Source organism: Bombina bombina, chromosome 7 (genome assembly GCF_027579735.1).
Source record: "Bombina bombina isolate aBomBom1 chromosome 7, aBomBom1.pri, whole genome shotgun sequence".
Taxonomy (NCBI): domain Eukaryota; kingdom Metazoa; phylum Chordata; class Amphibia; order Anura; family Bombinatoridae; genus Bombina; species Bombina bombina.
Genome location: NC_069505.1, coordinates 205,732,254 through 205,750,784, shown reverse-complemented (window position 1 = coordinate 205,750,784; position 18,531 = coordinate 205,732,254). Strand labels below are relative to the sequence as shown.

Sequence of the window (18,531 nt, the reverse complement as noted above, 5' to 3'; positions counted from 1 at the left end):
TGATTAATTACGGATATACACTATGAGTTTTACATACTTCCCAACATATGTGGAATCTGTTGGCGCTCTACAAATAACCGATAATAATAATAATAGGTATTAAGGACTCAGGAGGTTAGGGGGTGTTATTGTTTTGTGGGTGTGGCTGTTGGGAGGGGTGGGATTATGGATGTGACTGAGTAGCCAATGGGAGTAACTGGTTGATCATGGGCATTGTCTGGGTGGTCTATGGGCGTAGCTAAGGGATATTTTGCTAACTGAGCCAAATGACAGTGCAAAACTGTGATTTAGGGACAGTCCCTCTCAAATAGGGACAGTTGGGAGGTTAATGTCCCTTTAACATAAACAACTAAAATATAAAAATGTTAAACCAATAATATTTGTACATGTCCTATGATATAATACTTAAAGGGACATTCCATAAAAATTTAAATGCACATAGATGAATTACATCTTTGAAAAGAAACATATTGGCAAAAATATTTCTAGTAAAAGTTATTACTGTTTTAGGGGTCGATTTATCAAGCTACAGCAGACAGGGGCGTACATATGCGCCCCTGTCTGCCGCAATTCGTCTCTGGCGGACTGAATTCCACTTGCGGAATACAGCATTGCACAAGAATGCTATTTTGCGCAACGCTGCCCCCTGCCTGCGCACAGCCAATCCAATCACGTGCAGGCATGTAGCTGTCAATCTCCCTGGTCGGATGAGACCGGGAAGATTGAAATTCTCCACCTAAGAGGTGAAGAAGAGGGTAGGGAAGTGGCTATCTGATAACCGCTGCTTGATAAATACTGACTGCAGGTTCTCTTGTGTCTGATGACCACTGCTTGATAAATACTGAGTGCAGGTTCTCTTGTGTCTGATGACCACTGCTTGATAAATACTGAGTGCAGGTTCTCTTGTGTCTGATGACCACTGCTTGATAAACACTGAGTGCAGGTTCTCTTGTGTCTGATGACCACTGCTTGATAAATACTGACTGCAGGTTCTCTTGTGTCTAATGACCGCTGCTTGATAAATACTGACTGCAGGTTCTCTTGTGTCTGATGACCACTGCTTGATAAATACTGACTGCAGGTTCTCTTGTGTCTGATGACCACTGCTTGATAAATACTGACTGCAGGTTCTCTTGTGTCTGATGACCACTGCTTGATAAATACTGAGTGCAGGTTCTCTTGTGTCTGATGACTGCTGCTTAATAAATACTGACTGCAGGTTCTCTTGTGTCTGATGACTGCTGCTTGATAAATACTGACTGCAGGTTCTCTTGTGTCTGATGACCGCTGTTTGATAAATACTGACTGTAGGTTCTCTTGTGTCTGATGACCGCTGCTTGATAAATACTGACTGCAGGTTCTCTTGTGTCTGATGACCGCTGCTTGATAAATACTGACTGCTGGTTCTCTTGTGTCTGATGACCACTGCTTGATAAATACTGACTGCAGGTTCTCTTGTGTCTGATGACCACTGCTTGATAAATACTGACTGCTGGTTCTCTTGTGTCTGATGACCACTGCTCGATAAATACTGACTGCAGGCTCTCTTGTGTCTGATGACCGCTGCTTGATAAATACTGACTGAAAGTTCTCTTGTGTCTGATGACCGCTGTTTGATAAATACTGACTGCAGGTTCTCTTGTGAGAACCTGCAGTCGAAGGAAGAAGGCAGACGAAGCCTTTGATAAATCCAGCCCTTAGTGTTAACATTTTTCTCTGCATGTGCATGTGAAGCATAGCTAGAAATTCTCAGTGCAGCAGCATTTTAAATACTACAGCTGCTCAGAGCACAAGTGGGGCTTGTTCATGTCAGTAATTAACAAATTGAGTCATTACCAGATAGTACAAACACCTTAGTCTCTCTGAACAAGTGCTGTGTTTAAAATGCTGGTGCACGGTGCATACTTAAACACACTTTGTAAACAGCTATAGCTTGTATTAGAAGCATGTTTGCTAATAAATGTATAGTACAAAACTGCTTCTGTTCAATACCGAAATGCATCCATGTGGATTTCAATTTTGTATGGAATGCCCCTTTAATATCTAGGTTTGAAGTTACTGCTGTGTTTAAAGGGATATGAAACACAAACAAAATAAACTTCTATATCTATATAAAAAAAATCTACAAACAATACACATTTGTATAATAATTGCATATTAGATTTATTATGAAGAGAATTTTCCACTAGATCAGATTTATACACATTAACCTTTTCTCTTAAAAAAAAAAAATCCATGAAATGGATTATTGTCCTAAATTGTACCACATATTTATTTACATAGTTTTTAATTTACATTTATGTATCTATGACATACACCGCACAAGGGTTGTGATTCTGTGGATTTCCGGGAATGTCATTAAAAAGCTGGGGTCAGATTATAGATGTTTAATAATAAAAAATAAAAAAAACTGGTTGACCAAAGGTCTTTAATCTGCATCCCTGAGTCCAGTTATTTCTGAAACATCCTACAGCTATGGAGAATATTTGTTCAGTGTACTATATGCCTGTGTAGTAACTGAATGGTTAGGTAACAAATATTTTGTATAGCAGATTAGCTACATTTTATATAAAAGTATTGCCATCTGACATTTGTCGGTGTCGATAGCTAATGACTCATCTCATTTGGGTCTTGATAAACCACATGACAATGTATGTGGTTTGGAAATATGGGTTCTAGGACTCTTCAAGAGTCATATTAACACTTGTACTGTATTTATTGATTTAAAAACTAAATTCCTGCCCTTGTGTATTTGGTACCACAAACAGTAGGATAGACATCTTTGTGTTTGTATAATAACCTGGAGGTCACAATAATTCCATCAGCTTACATCAGATATACATGCACTGAAAATAGTAAAAACTGCAGAAGATAAAAGGGATATTTAGAATACTCGCACTTGTAGTTATTGTTACTGTCCCACTTTTTCAACAGTTTCTTTAAAAATATAAAAAAGTATTATAGTATGGAAGTAAACATTCATGGATTCCTGTAAGAGGAAAGACACATTACAATGCATTGTTAATGTTCCTCTAAAAAATATCTTGGATCAAGGCCTCAGAATCAAAGTCTTGGGAGTGTAGATATTAGCTAAGAATCTAGGAAGATCTGATGAAAACACAACCCAGAAACAAGCCCCAGCGTATATGACACCATAAAAAATATAGACAAAACCACAGTATCCTTCACAAGTTTGATAAGAACATCTTAACTAAATTAAATTATATCTGTCCTCTTTCTTTATGACAATAGTCAATATAAAAGATACGTACTACAGCCATCTTCCAAAAAGACTTGTACCAGCTCAGAGTGCAACATAAAAGGACAGCTGCTTAAAATGGACTTTTATCACACTATGAAACCATTGCCATAGAACAGAAAAGTAATGAAATATTATTCATACAGACTAAATATTCACAGAAATAAACCTCAGAGGTGGAAATTAGCGGGGAGCTGGGTAACCAACATGGCTCTTGCATAGGAAGCCCACTAGATGCCTAGCTCAGGGTGTCCACCTTTGTCACACAATTAAATAGTTAATTTTCCTTGTATAAAAGTGCTGAAAGGCAGAGACAGTTATTTCATAATAGACTTTAAATCAATAAATAGATATAAAAGTTCCACATAAAGAAAGGGCATCTTTACATTGCATAGATAAGTACTAAAAAAATGATCTCTCCATGTATAAACTCTTCAGTGCCTGAGTACAAAGTGGAAGATTCCTGCACTAGGGCAAGAGTACCAAACTTATTAAACCCTCCACAAAAAAAAGAAGAATCTCATTGGGGCCTCTGGACATTAGGGGAATATCTTCTGGAGTGACAAATCTAATGAAGTGATTGCTCCACGAAAATCAGCACTGAGGGAGTGAATGGAGAAAATGTCAAGGTCTGTTTCCATTAAATCCTAAAATCTCAGCAGTTTATTCCTGAACTGCATTACTCTAGCAGTTAAGAGTTAAATCAGTTAAAGCCTTAATAGTTTTAAAGTTTGCCAGCAAAAGGCACAGAGAGGAAGGAACGATGAGAAGAGCAAGAGTGGAGATCAAGTCTATGGCTATAAACCATCATGTCAGGGTCCCAGGGCAGGACACGACAACATGTGGTCCTTGGATTTTCACTGGTTTAAATCCCACTGGCTTGAATGGTGACATCAAGGGATGTCTGGTTTTTGAAGGAGTTTCAGTAGAATGAATTCCCAAGTTTAGTTTATTCTAGACATCCATGTGGTATACATAAGCGGAAGCTGCACTTCCTCGCTGGCTGCGGGTGCGTTTAGGACTTTGGTTGTTAAAGTTTTCACTTTTCTTCCTCTCATGTTCTTTCCAGGTTTCCAGCATTTGTAGTTTGCCTTGCTCTTCCTTCAAAAACACCTCGACCATCAGAACCTTTTCTCTATGGATCTGCTCACTGATGTCTTTTGGAATGTCTGGAATTATCCAGTCCACAAAATCGCTCATGAACATGACCAAATTCTGAAAAGGGAAAAAAAAAACCAGGATAATTAATATACTGAACGCTCACTGTTTGGAGCTGACCATATGACATTTAACTATTACAGCATATCCTAAAAAAAAAGTTTGTTGGTTTGGGTAAATTGTCTAAAGGATTAGTTTTTGTGTTTTAAAGAACAGCCAGGCAGGTGATATATATGGGAAAAGGTTTGGTGCATTTATACCTATTGATAGATATTACACTTACATACAGCTTTGGCCCTTTCTAATATTTGAAAGATAACACCTACACAGTACAGTAAAAAAAAATAAAAAAAAATTCTGACACAAGTCCTGTGAGTGCAGATGTGATTGTTCTGTCAGTAGGATGAGTTGAAAATCATTTACAATATGTCTTTGGTATAAATATTAACATGCACATACATTTCATATTCTGTAGAATGAAATCTGCAGTTACTGTAAATATAATCATGGAGAGCTCAAGTTCTCTATGTATGAACAGGCGCAACAGTGAAACGCAATGCCTATATTTCTAATTGAGGAATTACAGTACCCAGGGCAGACCACACTCATTACCTGAAAAACTATTACAAATGCCAGTCTTGCTGCAAGTACAGCCCAGAAATCTTTTGAAATGTCATATTTGTTTTCAGACCATGGTGGTTCTCTATAATCTTTATACCTGCGGAAAGAGAAAAAACAATCAATCACAGACATGAGAGGGATTTTTGCACATACAAAGGATAGGCGAGAAGTTGCAGGATGTCTCGGATGAGTTTACCTGCACATAACTACTTTGTAGCCGAGTTCCTCCTCTGCGCTGGGATCAGTCGCCGGTTTGAAGTCGCTGATGTTGAAGTAAGAGAGAGTGTGGTTGACAAAGCCGTGCATGGTGCCATCCGGGCTGTACATATATAAGTACACAAGCCGTGGAATGAAGTCTGAGGTGAATGAAATCACAAACGCCTGCAGCAGAACAGGAAGTGTTATACTTATACCCCACAACGGCAAACTTAAAGGGACATAACTGTCAAAACTGGAATGTGTAGGAGCACAAATTCTGAACAGAGATATTTCTGTGATATTTTACTGAAGTGAAAAAAGCTTCTAGTAAAACGAATGACAGTTTCAGGGTTATATGTACGTGCTGCATGTAACCAGTGTGCACACTTTCAAACATTACACCTGCTCAGAGAACTGGTCAGGGTTTTATGACACATTCTTGAGATACTAAAGTCAAAATTAAAACATTTCATGTTTCAGATAAAGCATGAAATGTAAACCCCCCCCCCCAAAAAAAAACAACAACTCCAAAACATGCACAGTCTTTTTATATGCTCACTTACTGAGGCTCTAGCTCATACTGAGCATGTGCAAAAGTGCACAATATGTACATTTAGTGATTGGCTGTCACATGTTACAAGGGGAGGGAACATTGGAATAACTTTGAAATTTGCCAGCAAATATTCTATACTGCTCATTTCAAATTCAAAGTAAGTGCTATAACATTGCCTTTTATTGTGTATTTGTTAGTTATTAAATTCTACTGTATTTAGCGGTCCTTTAAGTCATCTCTGACACAATACACTCCATTGCTGGCTCATATATATATAGTTATTTATTATTATTTTTTTAATGTGGGTGCAGTAGACACATGCAACATATGCACATATGCCCGTGAAACAGAACTAGAAGAACTGCAAGTCTATTGCAAGCCTGATTCTATTCACATTTCTATTCTTATGTCCCTTTAACAACATATAGGAATGCCAATAAGAATTTCAGCTAAACAAATATATCACTGCATTTCAACTGATTATGATATTTTCTGTATTAAAATGTTCAAAATAATTAGGTTCCTTCTTTTTGTTACAAGAAATGACTGATGTACTACACCAAAAACCAGTCAGTAAGTAAAGGCTAGAATCTCCCAGGACAGGTGGTCTGCTAGTCTTGAAAGTCTATCTGTTATTTGGGAGCACTTGAAAGAGATATTGGTATATTTCTAAACACCTCATGAAAGAGGAGAACTTTATAGGGAGTATCATTTGGCATCCTTTTAAATGTCTTGTGTGACCTCTGAGGCTCCTAAAAACGATAAATCTCTGATATTAGGGCACATATCATAAAATAGACATAGTCAGAGCTGCAGAAATAAAGTTTACATGATAACCTGACTACGGATTGTGGAACAGATAACATAGTGGTCGCAGTTTCACAAACAAACATGCAGAAAACTGAGGACAAGATAAAAGAAACTCACATTTATTATTACTGCCAGTTTTCCAATTCCACGGAGGATATTATACCAGATACCTACAAAATAGAAAAAAGTATTACAGCACTATTGCTATGGTCAAAGCAACCACTTTTATTGTTATGAGCGAAGACTTATGAACTGGTGCCAAAAAACCCTCACTAATGAGACAAAAAATAAATCTTTTTTTATAAACACATATGGCTAGATTACAAGTGGCGTGCTAACTTTAGTGCGCACAATATTCTTATATTAAATAACGCGTGCGTATTACAAGTTGATAGTTAATGCGTTTGATTGAGTGCAATCAAATTTAAAGTGCGTTGGGTTAGCCAAACTGAAGATTTTACGGAAAGGGTTAGGGATAAATTAAAAGTTGCACCAAAAGCAACAAATACATTAAACTAAACTGTTACACTCATATAAACACTATCTGATAAAAATTAGTCATAAATATATAATACATTTCTACAAGGGTTCAAAGGTATATGACCATGTATTTGACTGCAAAGGGCTATAATATATTTGTGTCTAAATAACAGTTCTACAATAATATTAATGTGTTTTACTGTGTATTTACTGTAAATATTTCAAAATTCCAATGTTCTTCACATACAGGATTTATTTTAAATAAATATTTCTTTATTTATCTATAAATACCTATAAATCTATTCCTTTAGATTTATAGGTATAGATACATATTTTATATGAACATTATCAGATATATATAGAAATGTATATTTAATAATAAAAATTACATATTTTTCCTATGTGAAGAACATAGCAATGTAAAATATGCGTAATGTGCTTTGGGTTTAGGTCTAATGCGGTATTGGGTTAGCGCAAATGAAAAATTTGTAATCTTAATGTTCATTATTGAAATATTAAAAAAACTATTTTGTTAATAAATGCTATGTGTATATAATTATATATATATATATCCAATCTAGTTTATCCACTATACTTAAGTTTGTGTTAGCATGTGTTTATTGATAACACTTTATACACAACTGTGTATGAGTTATTGTTTGTTGACGAAATACTCAATATAGCTTGTATGCTTAATATAATGATGCAGCGAAACCGGAAGTGAGATAATATCACTTCCGGTAGGCATCAGCACTGTGGAACGCAAGATGCGTTCCACGCTCGAGATTTGGCGCACTTTGGAGTAACACTTGTTTGGTGAGTGATATTTGAAACACTATAAATTGTTTGAGTTTTGTCTATGTGTTTATGCTGATGAAGGGGTTGTGAACCCCGAAAACGTTCCAATAAAGAAATTTGTGGAAGTCCTGAGAGTGCATTTACATCTGAATATATATATATACACACACACACACACACAGTATATATATAAAAAAAAAAACAGATGAGATCATCCGCACCTCTCATAGATATATATTGATAACAAGCGGTGTCACACCAAGGTAGAAGATACAAGAATTACAGATAATGTTAGTTATAATATTACTGCAATGGAGCAATATTTTCTAAAAGTATGGAGGTTATCACTCAGAACAACGGTCTCATGGTTGCAGATGTGATCTCTAAGCTCAGTGCAGTGGGATACCCAATGCCACTGAACTTCGCGTGGGTACAAGTGAGACAAGGGGATGGGATAGAGTTACCAAAAGGCTACCATTCCGAGTAATAATCAGTATTATTCCTAAAAATCAGTACAGAGAATAATAAATATGTGTTTATATAACTCCTGCCTGAGAGAGCTTTGGACACAGGCTTTATACTATTCTCTGTACTGATTTTTAGGAATAATACCGGATTATTAATCGGAATGGTAGCATTTTGGTAGCGCTATCCCATCCCCTTGTCTCATACATATATATATATATATATATATATATATATATATATATATATATATATATATATATATATATTCCATGGATTATTTACAAAAAAAGTATATCACATCAACTGATTCCCCTATATTTTTACTCCCTTCCTTGTGAATCTAAATAGATTAGTTTGACATGATCTATTTCTCATTAAACCATGCTGATTTGTACGCATAATCTTCCATAGCCAAACTTTACAATCACTTCTACTATGCAGCACCGCACTGAGAGTGTAATTTCCTCTGCTGGCTGTGTTTACATTGCTTATCAATAGTCGAGGCTTCAGTATAGAAACTTTCAGTATAGGTAGGGATACCACAGGCTAAATCAGCTATTTCAAATTCTGAAATAAGGTTAAATGAGCTACTTGAATGTCTCTTTAATATCCCCAATATTTCTGTTAGTAGCAAAACCAGTTGCCAACGTAGATCATTAAAAGGGATAGGAAAGTGAAAATTAAAGTTGCATGATTCAGATAGAGCATTTCATGACACTTTTAAAGTCGCTTCTATTTTCATAGATTACACCCATTCTATTTCAGGGACTGGCAGCAGCTTTCAGTAGACGTATATACATATATTTGATGCATATGTTTAATTCCTTGGCACTAGATGTAAACGCCGTTACATTTACATTTTTTTTTCAGATGAAATATGATGATAAAGGGTTAATAAAGTCTGAAAAACACTTCCTCAGTCTATAACACTACTTTCCATCTGTAATGCATGTTTGTCTAAACATGTCGGGTCTAGTAAAACAATACCTACCGTAAAAACAAGATCCTCCCTGATAAAGTTACAACTTATTAATAGCTCAGAGATGTGTTCTGTAAAATGACGCTTGCAGTTTATTTCATGTCAGAGACCTAGCCAGCACTAAAAGTGACAAAAAACATGTCTCCTGCAAACCTCTCCTTATATCAGCCCTAACTGGACTCTAAATAACGGAAGCCACTGAGGAATGCTTTAAAGACAAAAGTCATTTCAGCACCAAAAAAGCACATTCAAATGTACTGAGGGCAATTAGCCAGGGTAACACCTGCTGATAAACTTAAAGGGACACTAAACCCAAAAATTTTCTTTCATGATTCAGATAGAGCATGCAATTTTAACCAACTTTCTCATTTACTCCTATTATCAATTTTCTTCATTCTCTTGCTTTCTTTATTTGAAAAAAGAAGGCATCTAAGCTAATGAGCCAGCCAATTTTTGGCTCAGCACCATGGACAGCACTTGTTGATTGGTGCTGTCCAATCAGCAAGGACAACCCAGGTTGTGAACCAAAAACAGGCCGACTTCTAAACTTACATCCTTGCTTTTCAAATAAAGATAGCAAGAGAATGAAGAAAAATTGATAATAGGAGTAAATTAGAAAGTTGCTTAAAATTGCATGCTCTATCTGAATCATGAAAGAAAAAATTTGGGTTCAGTGTCCCTTTAAAGGGATATTTTGCCACTACTCTGTGTGGAACTCTATGTGGTTAATAAGTTAAACACATAGGTAAAGCCCCACTCTGGACCAGCAAGCTTTGCAGTGCCTGAGCTGAACATAACTATTGATTGGTGGAGTTGTATGTCTACCACCGTCTCTAAAGTGAGCTTGATCTATGGGTTGAGATCCTTTTTCCTTTATAACAAAGAAGAGTATGTCATTTATCCACTAAAAAGTTCCTTTTACTTATTTGATTTGCCTTTTTTAATGCCTTTTTTGGATCATACATGGCTGCATATGAATGGCCAATGGCCATGGTTTGATACTTACCAATGTCTTTTGCCCTCACAGCTACAGGTCTCCTAAGCTCAGTAATAAATTTTTTGGCATCCAGGCGAATTTCTATTATGTTGTTTAGTAACGCAAAAAGTGGAGCCAGTGGAAAGGAGGCCACAAATAAAGTGACAAAGCCAAACTGGATGACTGCAGAGAGAAAAAAAAAAAGAGAGGAGAGAAAGAGAGAGAGCGAAAGAAAGAGAGTGAGAGTGAGAGTGAAAGAGATAGAGAGAGAGAAATAAAAAGGAGAGGGAGTTATTTTAGTTTTCTTAGAAGTTCATGTTTTCTACACATATTGTCTATATAATATGTAGCCTTACAGTAACACTTGGTTTTATCAATTCTTTAGTGAATGAGCAATAAAGAAATTGGTGAATCACAAAAGCAAGTCTTAAAAGGGACACTGAGCCCAATTTTTTTTCTTTTGTGATTCAGATAGAGCATGCAATTTTAAGCAACTTTCTAATTTACTCATATCAATTTTTCTTCATTCTCTTGCTATCTTTATTTGAAAAAGAAGATATCTAAGCTATCTTTTTTAGTTCAAAGCCATGGACAGTACTTGTTTATTGGTGGGTGAATTAAACCACCAATCAGCAAGAACAACCCAGGTTATTCACCAAAAATGGGCCAGCATCTAAACTTACATTCTTGCTTTTCAAATAAAGATAGCAAGAGAATGAAGAAAATTTGATAATAGGAGTAAATTAGAAAGTTGCTTAAAATTGCATGTTCTATCTGAATCACTGTCCCTTTAATGAATCTAATGAAGCAGGGTAAAAATAAGGATGGGCGAATGTTTTGCAACATTCAAAAAATTAAAAACTTATTTCACACGTTCGTTTGTTTCGAATTTCGAATGTTTGTACAACATTCTAACATTTGTTTAATGTAACAGTATTTCTAATGCACAACATTCTAACATTCGTTTAATGTAATAGTATTTCTAATGCACAACATTCTAACATTCGTTTAATGTAATAGTATTTCTAATGCACAACATTCTAACATTCGTTTAATGTAACAGTATTTCTAATGCTTTCTTTAAATGTAACACGCAATAATCGAAATAGAAACATTGGAATCAATATATTTTTATTTATTATGTATCAATTTACTAAATTCCCTACCCTATGAACTATTCAACTTCTGAATAGTATTTGTTAAATTGAATGTTACATACAAAATTTCGAATGGGGATATTCAATCTAATTATGAACATTAGAAAACAAAATAATATTTGAAAACTAGAAACAACATTTGATTACCAAATTTTAATGGATTTTCCTTCTTATCAACATTCGATTGTCCAAAACAAACATTCACAGGACTATTCGTTCTACCAAACTAATTACTTTTTCAGCACCTGCGCCCAATGCCTAGGTAGAAACTAACTTATTGCACTTATTCTTAAAGGGACAGTAAACTAAAAATAAAGCTTTCATGATTCAGAAAGAGCATGCAATTTTAAATAACTTTACAATTTACATCCGTTATCAAATTTACTTTGTTCTCTTGGTATCCTTTATTCAAGGGAAAATTAGGTAAACTCATAGGAGGTCAGTAGCATGCATGTGTGGGTTATAACGCTGCTTTTTCACTACCGCTGCTTTTGAGTCTTGTAGGTACAGCTGTCCCACACACTTTTTTGGCCTTTACGCAAATTGCGTAAGTTAATTTGCGTTAAGTCTTTTTTCAATGGGACTTTCATAGCGCCGATATTACAAGCTTTTTCTGGGAGGCCAAAAAGTGAGCGTACAGCCTATCCTGCAAGATTCGTAACGCAATCTAAAGTCAGTAGTTATGAGTTTTACACTACAAAGCTGTAGCATAAAACTTATAACTAAAGTGCTTAAAAGTACACTAACACCCATAAACTACCTATTAACCCCTAAATCGAGGCCCTCCCGCATCGCAAACACTAAAATAAAATTATTAACCCCTAATCTGTAGCTCCGGACATCGCCACCACTATAATAAACATATTAACCCCTAAACTGCCGCACTCCCGCCTCGCAAACACTAAATATTATTAACCCCTAATCTGCCGCCCAGTGGCGTCACTAGCGGGGGGCGGGCCGCACCCAGGTGACACCCTCCAGGGGGTGACACCAAAAAAAAAAAAAAATTCAAAGAAATACAATGTTGAGATGCATAGATTTTTTTTTTTATTAGAGGGGCTGGCTTTTGTGAACATTGGTGGGGCTGGGGAAGTTGTAGACACACAATTTTTTTGCCCCTTGAGCCAGTGCTGCAATTTCAACAAATAGTTTTCCCGGCTGCTTTTGCTTGTTTGTACTTTGCTTCTCCCCTGCCCAATTTCGCTATGAATGTTGTGGGCATGCCGTGGGGCTTGCAAAGTTGCGCTGCTAGCCTAAACCTGCCTGCCTATCTGTGCTCACTGCTCAGTGACATGTGGAGCAGTGGAGTCACTCACTGCTGTGCTGTCTCTCTAAACGGGAACTGGCAAATCATGAGGGGATGCCTGGCACCTGACCGCATGACTGTTTGACACTGTCTTTAAAGTGAAGTAGCCACGTATGATGCCCACCAGACCATTACGGTTACGGTACAGTAAGTGCACACTGAACAGGTAGGAGGGCGGGTGGGGGTCTGGGGGTGGGCAGAGTGCAGAGGTGATTGGCCATAAGAAGCGGTAGGCACGCGGCCCGGGGCTGTGCACTGACAGGCTTGGAACAGAGTCAGAGAGCAGAATTTTCATAGTTTGCGCCTAAACCTTTTCTTTAGTGATTTATTTTTTAGAGTGCTCGGTTTATCTTTCATTTGATGCTCTGCTGAGCCAGGGAGCAGCTCTAGGCATGAGCTTCATAATTAATGCAGTTTACATATTTTGTAGGTGTGTGTCTCAGTGTTTTTGTGTGTGTGTGTCTGAGTGTGTTTCCGAGTGTTTGTGTGTGCATCTGAGTATGTTTTTAAGAGTGTCTGAGTGTTTGTATGTGTGTGTGCCTGTGTTTTTGTGTTTGTCTGCTTTCTGGGGGGGGGGTGACACCATAACTTACCGCACCGGGTGACACCAACCCTAGTGACGCCACTGCTGCCGCCCCTAACATCGCCGCCACCTACCTACATTTATTAACCCCTAATCTGCCACCCCCAACGTCGCCACCACTATACTAAATTTATTAACCCCTAAACCTAAGTTTAACCCTAACACCCCCTAACTTAAATATAATTAAAATAAATCTAAATAAAAATTAATATCATTAACTAAATAATTCCTATTTAAAACTAAATACTTACCTGTAAAATAAACCCTAAGCTACCTACAATATAACTAATAGTTGCATTGTAGCTAGCTTAGGGTTTACTTTTATTTTACAGGCAAATTTGTATTTATTTTAACTAGGTAGAATAGTTACTAAATAGTTATTAACTATTTACTAACTACCTAGCTAAAATAAATACAAATTTACCTGTAAAATAAAACCTAACCTGTCTTAAACTAACATGTAACATTACAATACAATTAAATAAATTAAATTAATTAAATACAATTACCTAAATTACAACAAAACCCCCCCACAAAATTACACAAAATAAAAAACAAATTATCAGATATTTAAACTAATTACACCTAATCTAATAGCCCTCAAAATAAAAAAGCCCCCCCCAAAATAAAAAACCCTAACCTAAACTAAACTACCAATAACCCTTAAAAGGGCCTTTTGCTGGGCATTGCCCCAAAGAAATCAGCTCTTTTACCTGTAAAAAAAATAAAATACAAACAACCCCCCCAACAGTAAAACCCACCACCCACACAACCAAACCCCCAAATAAAATCCTACCTAAAAAACCGAAGCTACCCATTGCCCTGAAAAGGGCATTTGGATGGGCATTGCCCTTAAAAGGGCATTTAACTCTATTGCTGCCAAAACCCTAATCTAAAACAAACCCAATAAACCCTTTAAAAAACCTAACACTAACCCCTGAAGATCCACTTACAGTTTTGAAGACTGGACATCCATCCTAAACGAAGCCGGGAGAAGTCCTCAGTGAAGCGGCAAGAAGTTCTTAATGAAGCCGGGAGAAGGCTTCATCCAAGCCGGCAGAAGTGGTCCTCCAGACGACATCTTCTATCTTCATCCATCCGGCGAGGAGCAGGTCCATCTTCAAGACATCCGGCACCGAGCATCATCTTCTTCCGACGACTAAAGATGAATGAAGGTTCCTTTAAAATACGTCATCCAAGAAGGCGTCCCTTTAATTCCGATTGGCTGATAGAATTCTATCAGCCAATCAGAATTAAAGGTGAAAAAATCCTATTGGCTGATCCAATCAGCCAATAGAATGCGAGCTCAATCCTATTGGCTGATTGCATCAGCCAATAGGATTTTTTCACCTTTAATTCCGATTGGCTGATAGAATTCTATCAGCTAATTGGAATTAAAGGGACGCCTTCTTGGATGACGTATTTTAAAGGAACCTTCATTCATCTTTAGTCGTCGGAAGAAGAGGATGCTCCGCGCCGGATGTCTTGAAGATGGACCCGCTCCTCGCCGGATGGATGAAGGCTTCTGCCCATCTGGAGGACTCCTTCTGCCGGCTTGGATGAAGACTTCTCCCGGCTTCATTTAGGATGGATATCCAGTCTTCAAAACAGTAAGTGGATCTTCAAGGGTTAGTGTTAGGATTTTTTATGGGTTTATTGGGTGGGTTTTAGTTTTAAGTTAGGGTTTGAGCAGCAATAGAGCTAAATGCCCTTTTAAGGGCGATGCCCATCCAAATGCCCTTTTCTGGGCAATGGGGAGCTTAGGTTTTTTTAGGTAGGATTTTATTTGGGGTGTGTGGGTGGTGGGTTTTACTGTTGGGGGGGTTGTTTGTATTTTTTTTACAGGTAAAAGAGCTGATTTCTTTAGGGCAATGCCCCGCAAAAGGCCCTTTTAAGGGCTATTGGTAGTTTAGTTTAGGCTAGGGTTTTTTTTATTTTTGGGGGGCTTTTTTATTTTGATAGGGCTATTAGATTAGGTGTAATTAGTTTAAATATCTGATCATTTGTTTTTTTATTTTGTGTAATTTAGTGTTTGTTTTGTAATTTAGGTAATTGTATTTAATTAATTTAATGTATTTAATTGTAGTGAAATGTTAGGTGTTAGTGTAAGACAGGTAAGGTTTTATTTTACAGGTAAATTTGTATTTATTTTAGCTAGGTAGCTAGAAAATAGTTAATAACTATTTAGTAACTATTCTACCTAGTTAAAATAAATACAAACTTGCCTGTAAAATAAAAATAAACCCTAAACTAGCTACAATGTAACTATTAGTTATATTGTAGCAAGCTTAGGGTTTATTTTACAGGTAAGTATTTTGTTTTAAATAGGAATTATTTAGGTAATGATAGCAATTTTTATTTAGATTTATTTTAATTATATTTAAGTTAGGGGGTGTTAGGTTTAGGGTTAGACTTTGGTTTAGGGGTTAATACATTTAGTATAGTAGTGGCGGCAGAATAGGGGTTAATAAATGTAGGTAGGTGGCGGCGATGTTAAGGGCGGCAGATTAGGGGTTAATATTTAACTAGTGTTTGCTGGAGTGCGGCGGTTTAGGGGTTAATATGTTTATTATAGTGGCGGCGATGTCCGGAGCGGCAGATTAGAGGTTAATAAGTGTAGGTAGGTTGCGGCGACATTGGGGGCAGGAGATTAGGGGTTAATAAGTATAATGTAGGTGGCGGCGATGTTGGGGGCAGCAGAGTAGGGGTTAAAGGGACACTGAACCCATATTTTTTCTTTCGTGATTCAGATAGAGCATGCAATTTTAAACAACTTTCTAATTTACTCCTATTATCAATTTTTCCTTGTTCTCTTGCTTTCTTTATTTGAAAAAGAAGGCATTTAAACTATTTTTTGGTTCAGCACCATGGAAAGCACTTGTTTATTGGTAGGTGAATTTACCTACCAATCAGCAAGAACAACACAGTGTGTTCACCAAAAATGGTCCGGCATCTAAACTTACATATTTGCATTTCAAATAAAAATGTCAAGAGAATGAAAATAATTTGATAATAGGAGTAAATTAGAAAGTTGCTTAAAATTGCATGCTCTGAATCACAATAGAATTTTTTTTTGTTCAGTGTCCCTTTAAGAAGTATAATGTAGATGGCAGCGATGTTGGGGGCGGCAGATTAGGGGTTAATACGTGTAGGATTAGGGGTGTTTAGACTCGGGGTTCATGTTAGGGTGTTAGGTGTAAACATAAATTTGGTTTCCCCATAGGAATCAATGGGGCTGCGTTACGGAGCTTTACGCTGCTTTATTGCAGGTGTTAGGCTTTTTTTCAGCCGGCTCTCCCCATTGATGTCTATGGGGAAATCGTACACGAGCATGTACAACCAGCTCACTGCTGACTTAAGCACCGCTGGTATTGGAGTGCGGTATGGAGCTCAATTTTGCTCTACGCTCACTTCTTGCCTAATAACGTTGGGTTTATGAAAACCTGTAATACCAGCGCTGTAGGTAAGTGAGCAGTGACAATAACGTGCAAGTTAGCACCTCGCCGCTCATAACGCAAAACTCGTAATCTAGCCAAATGTTTGCAAGAATGATCGTAGCAATGTTATACATAGTGAAAACACTGCTGTCATAAAGCCCTAAAGATGCTCTATCTAAATAATGAGTGTTTAAAGGGACACTGAACCCAATTTTTTATTTTCGTGACCTCCTATGGGTTTAAAAGGGATATTCCAGCCAAAATTGTAGTCCACATGGATGCATTTCAGTTTTGAATAGAAGCATTTTTGTAATATACATGAATTAGCAAACATGCTTCTAATAAAAGCTATAGCTGCTTCAAATGTGTATTTAAAGGGACACTGAACCCACATTTTTCTTTTGTGATTCAGATAGAGCATGCAATTTTAAGCAACTTTCTAATTTTACTCCTATTATCAAATTGTCTTCCTTCTCTTGGTATCTTTATTTGAAATGCAAGAATGTAAGCTTAGATGCCGGCCCATTTTTGGTGAATAACCTGGTTTATTCTTGCTGATTGGTGGATAAATTCATCCACCAATAAAAAAGTGCTGTCCAGAGCTCTGAAGCAAACAAAAAGCTTAGATGCCTTCTTTTTCAAATAAAGATAGCAAGTGAACGAAGAAAAAAAGATAATAGGAGTAAATTAGAAAGTTGCTTAAAAGTGCATGCTCTACATGAATCACGAAAGAAACAAATTGGGTTCAGTGTCCCTTTAAATATGCACTGTGCACCAGCATTTTAAACACAGCACTTGCTCAGAGAGCCTAATGTGCGTGTACCATCTGGTAATGACTCAGTTTGTTAAAGGGACACTGAACCCAATTTTTTTCTTTTGTGATTCAGATAGAGCAGCAATTTTAAGCAACTTTCTAATTTACTCCTATTAGCAAATGTTCTTAATTTTCTTTGTATCTTTCTTTGAAAAGCAAGAATGTAAGTTTAGATGCCGGACCATTTTTGGTGAACAACCTAGGTTGTTCTTGCTGATTGGTGGATACATGCATCCACCAATAATCAAGTGCTGTCCAGGTATCTGAACTTTCTTTTTCAAATAAAGATAGCAAGAGAACAATTTTTTTTTTGATAAATAGTAGTAAATTAGAAAGTTGCTTAAAAATTGCATGCTCTATCTGAATCACAAAAGAAAAAATTTGGGTTCAGTATTCCTTTAATTGCTAACATGATACAAGCCCCACTGGTGCTCTGAGCAGCTGCAGTATTTAAACTGCTGGCGCACTGAGAATATCTAGCTATACTTCACATGCACGTGCAGAGAAAAATGTTAACACTAAAACAGTGAAGTTTTACTAGAAGCATTTTTGCCAATACATGTATATAGCAAATATATTTCTATCTATTCAAAGATGTAATTAATCTATATGCATTTAAATTTTGACCGGAATGTCCCTTTAACTAGGTTTACTCTTCAACAAAAGAGAACAAAGTAAATGATATAATAAAAGGAAATTTCATGCTCTATCTGAAACATTTTGACTTTACCGTCTCTTTCAAACCAAAGTTTAAATTTTTGCAAAAGTGCGTGCTACAAAATTGCAGTTATAAAAAATAAAAATGAAAGACAACAGCGTTACAAAAAAGTTCTAAAAAGTTGCAACATTACTAAATCTGATCTACATCTACTATGTTGATTTTTAAAAGAACACGGAAATCAGAATGAACATTTTATGATTCAAATAAAGCATA

The 18,531-nt window shown here is 36.6% G+C and overlaps 1 protein-coding gene across 7 annotated transcripts in view; it reads right to left on the bottom strand.

Moving 5' to 3' along the window:
- Positions 1 to 2,138: 2,138 nt before the first annotated feature.
- The window catches only part of ANO1 (anoctamin 1), a 311,489-nt gene continuing 295,096 nt past the window's right edge, over positions 2,139 to 18,531 (bottom strand). For all 7 annotated transcript variants that reach the window (XM_053720573.1, XM_053720571.1, XM_053720575.1 and 4 more), the window contains 5 exons: positions 10,331 to 10,483; positions 6,717 to 6,769; positions 5,235 to 5,419; positions 5,030 to 5,135; positions 2,139 to 4,474 (listed from right to left, as the gene is read on the bottom strand). In XM_053720573.1, coding sequence (XP_053576548.1) covers positions 4,214 to 4,474; positions 5,030 to 5,135; positions 5,235 to 5,419; positions 6,717 to 6,769; positions 10,331 to 10,483 — 758 coding nt within the window. In that variant the 3' untranslated portion in view covers positions 2,139 to 4,213. The remainder of the gene's footprint in view (positions 4,475 to 5,029; positions 5,136 to 5,234; positions 5,420 to 6,716; positions 6,770 to 10,330; positions 10,484 to 18,531) is intronic.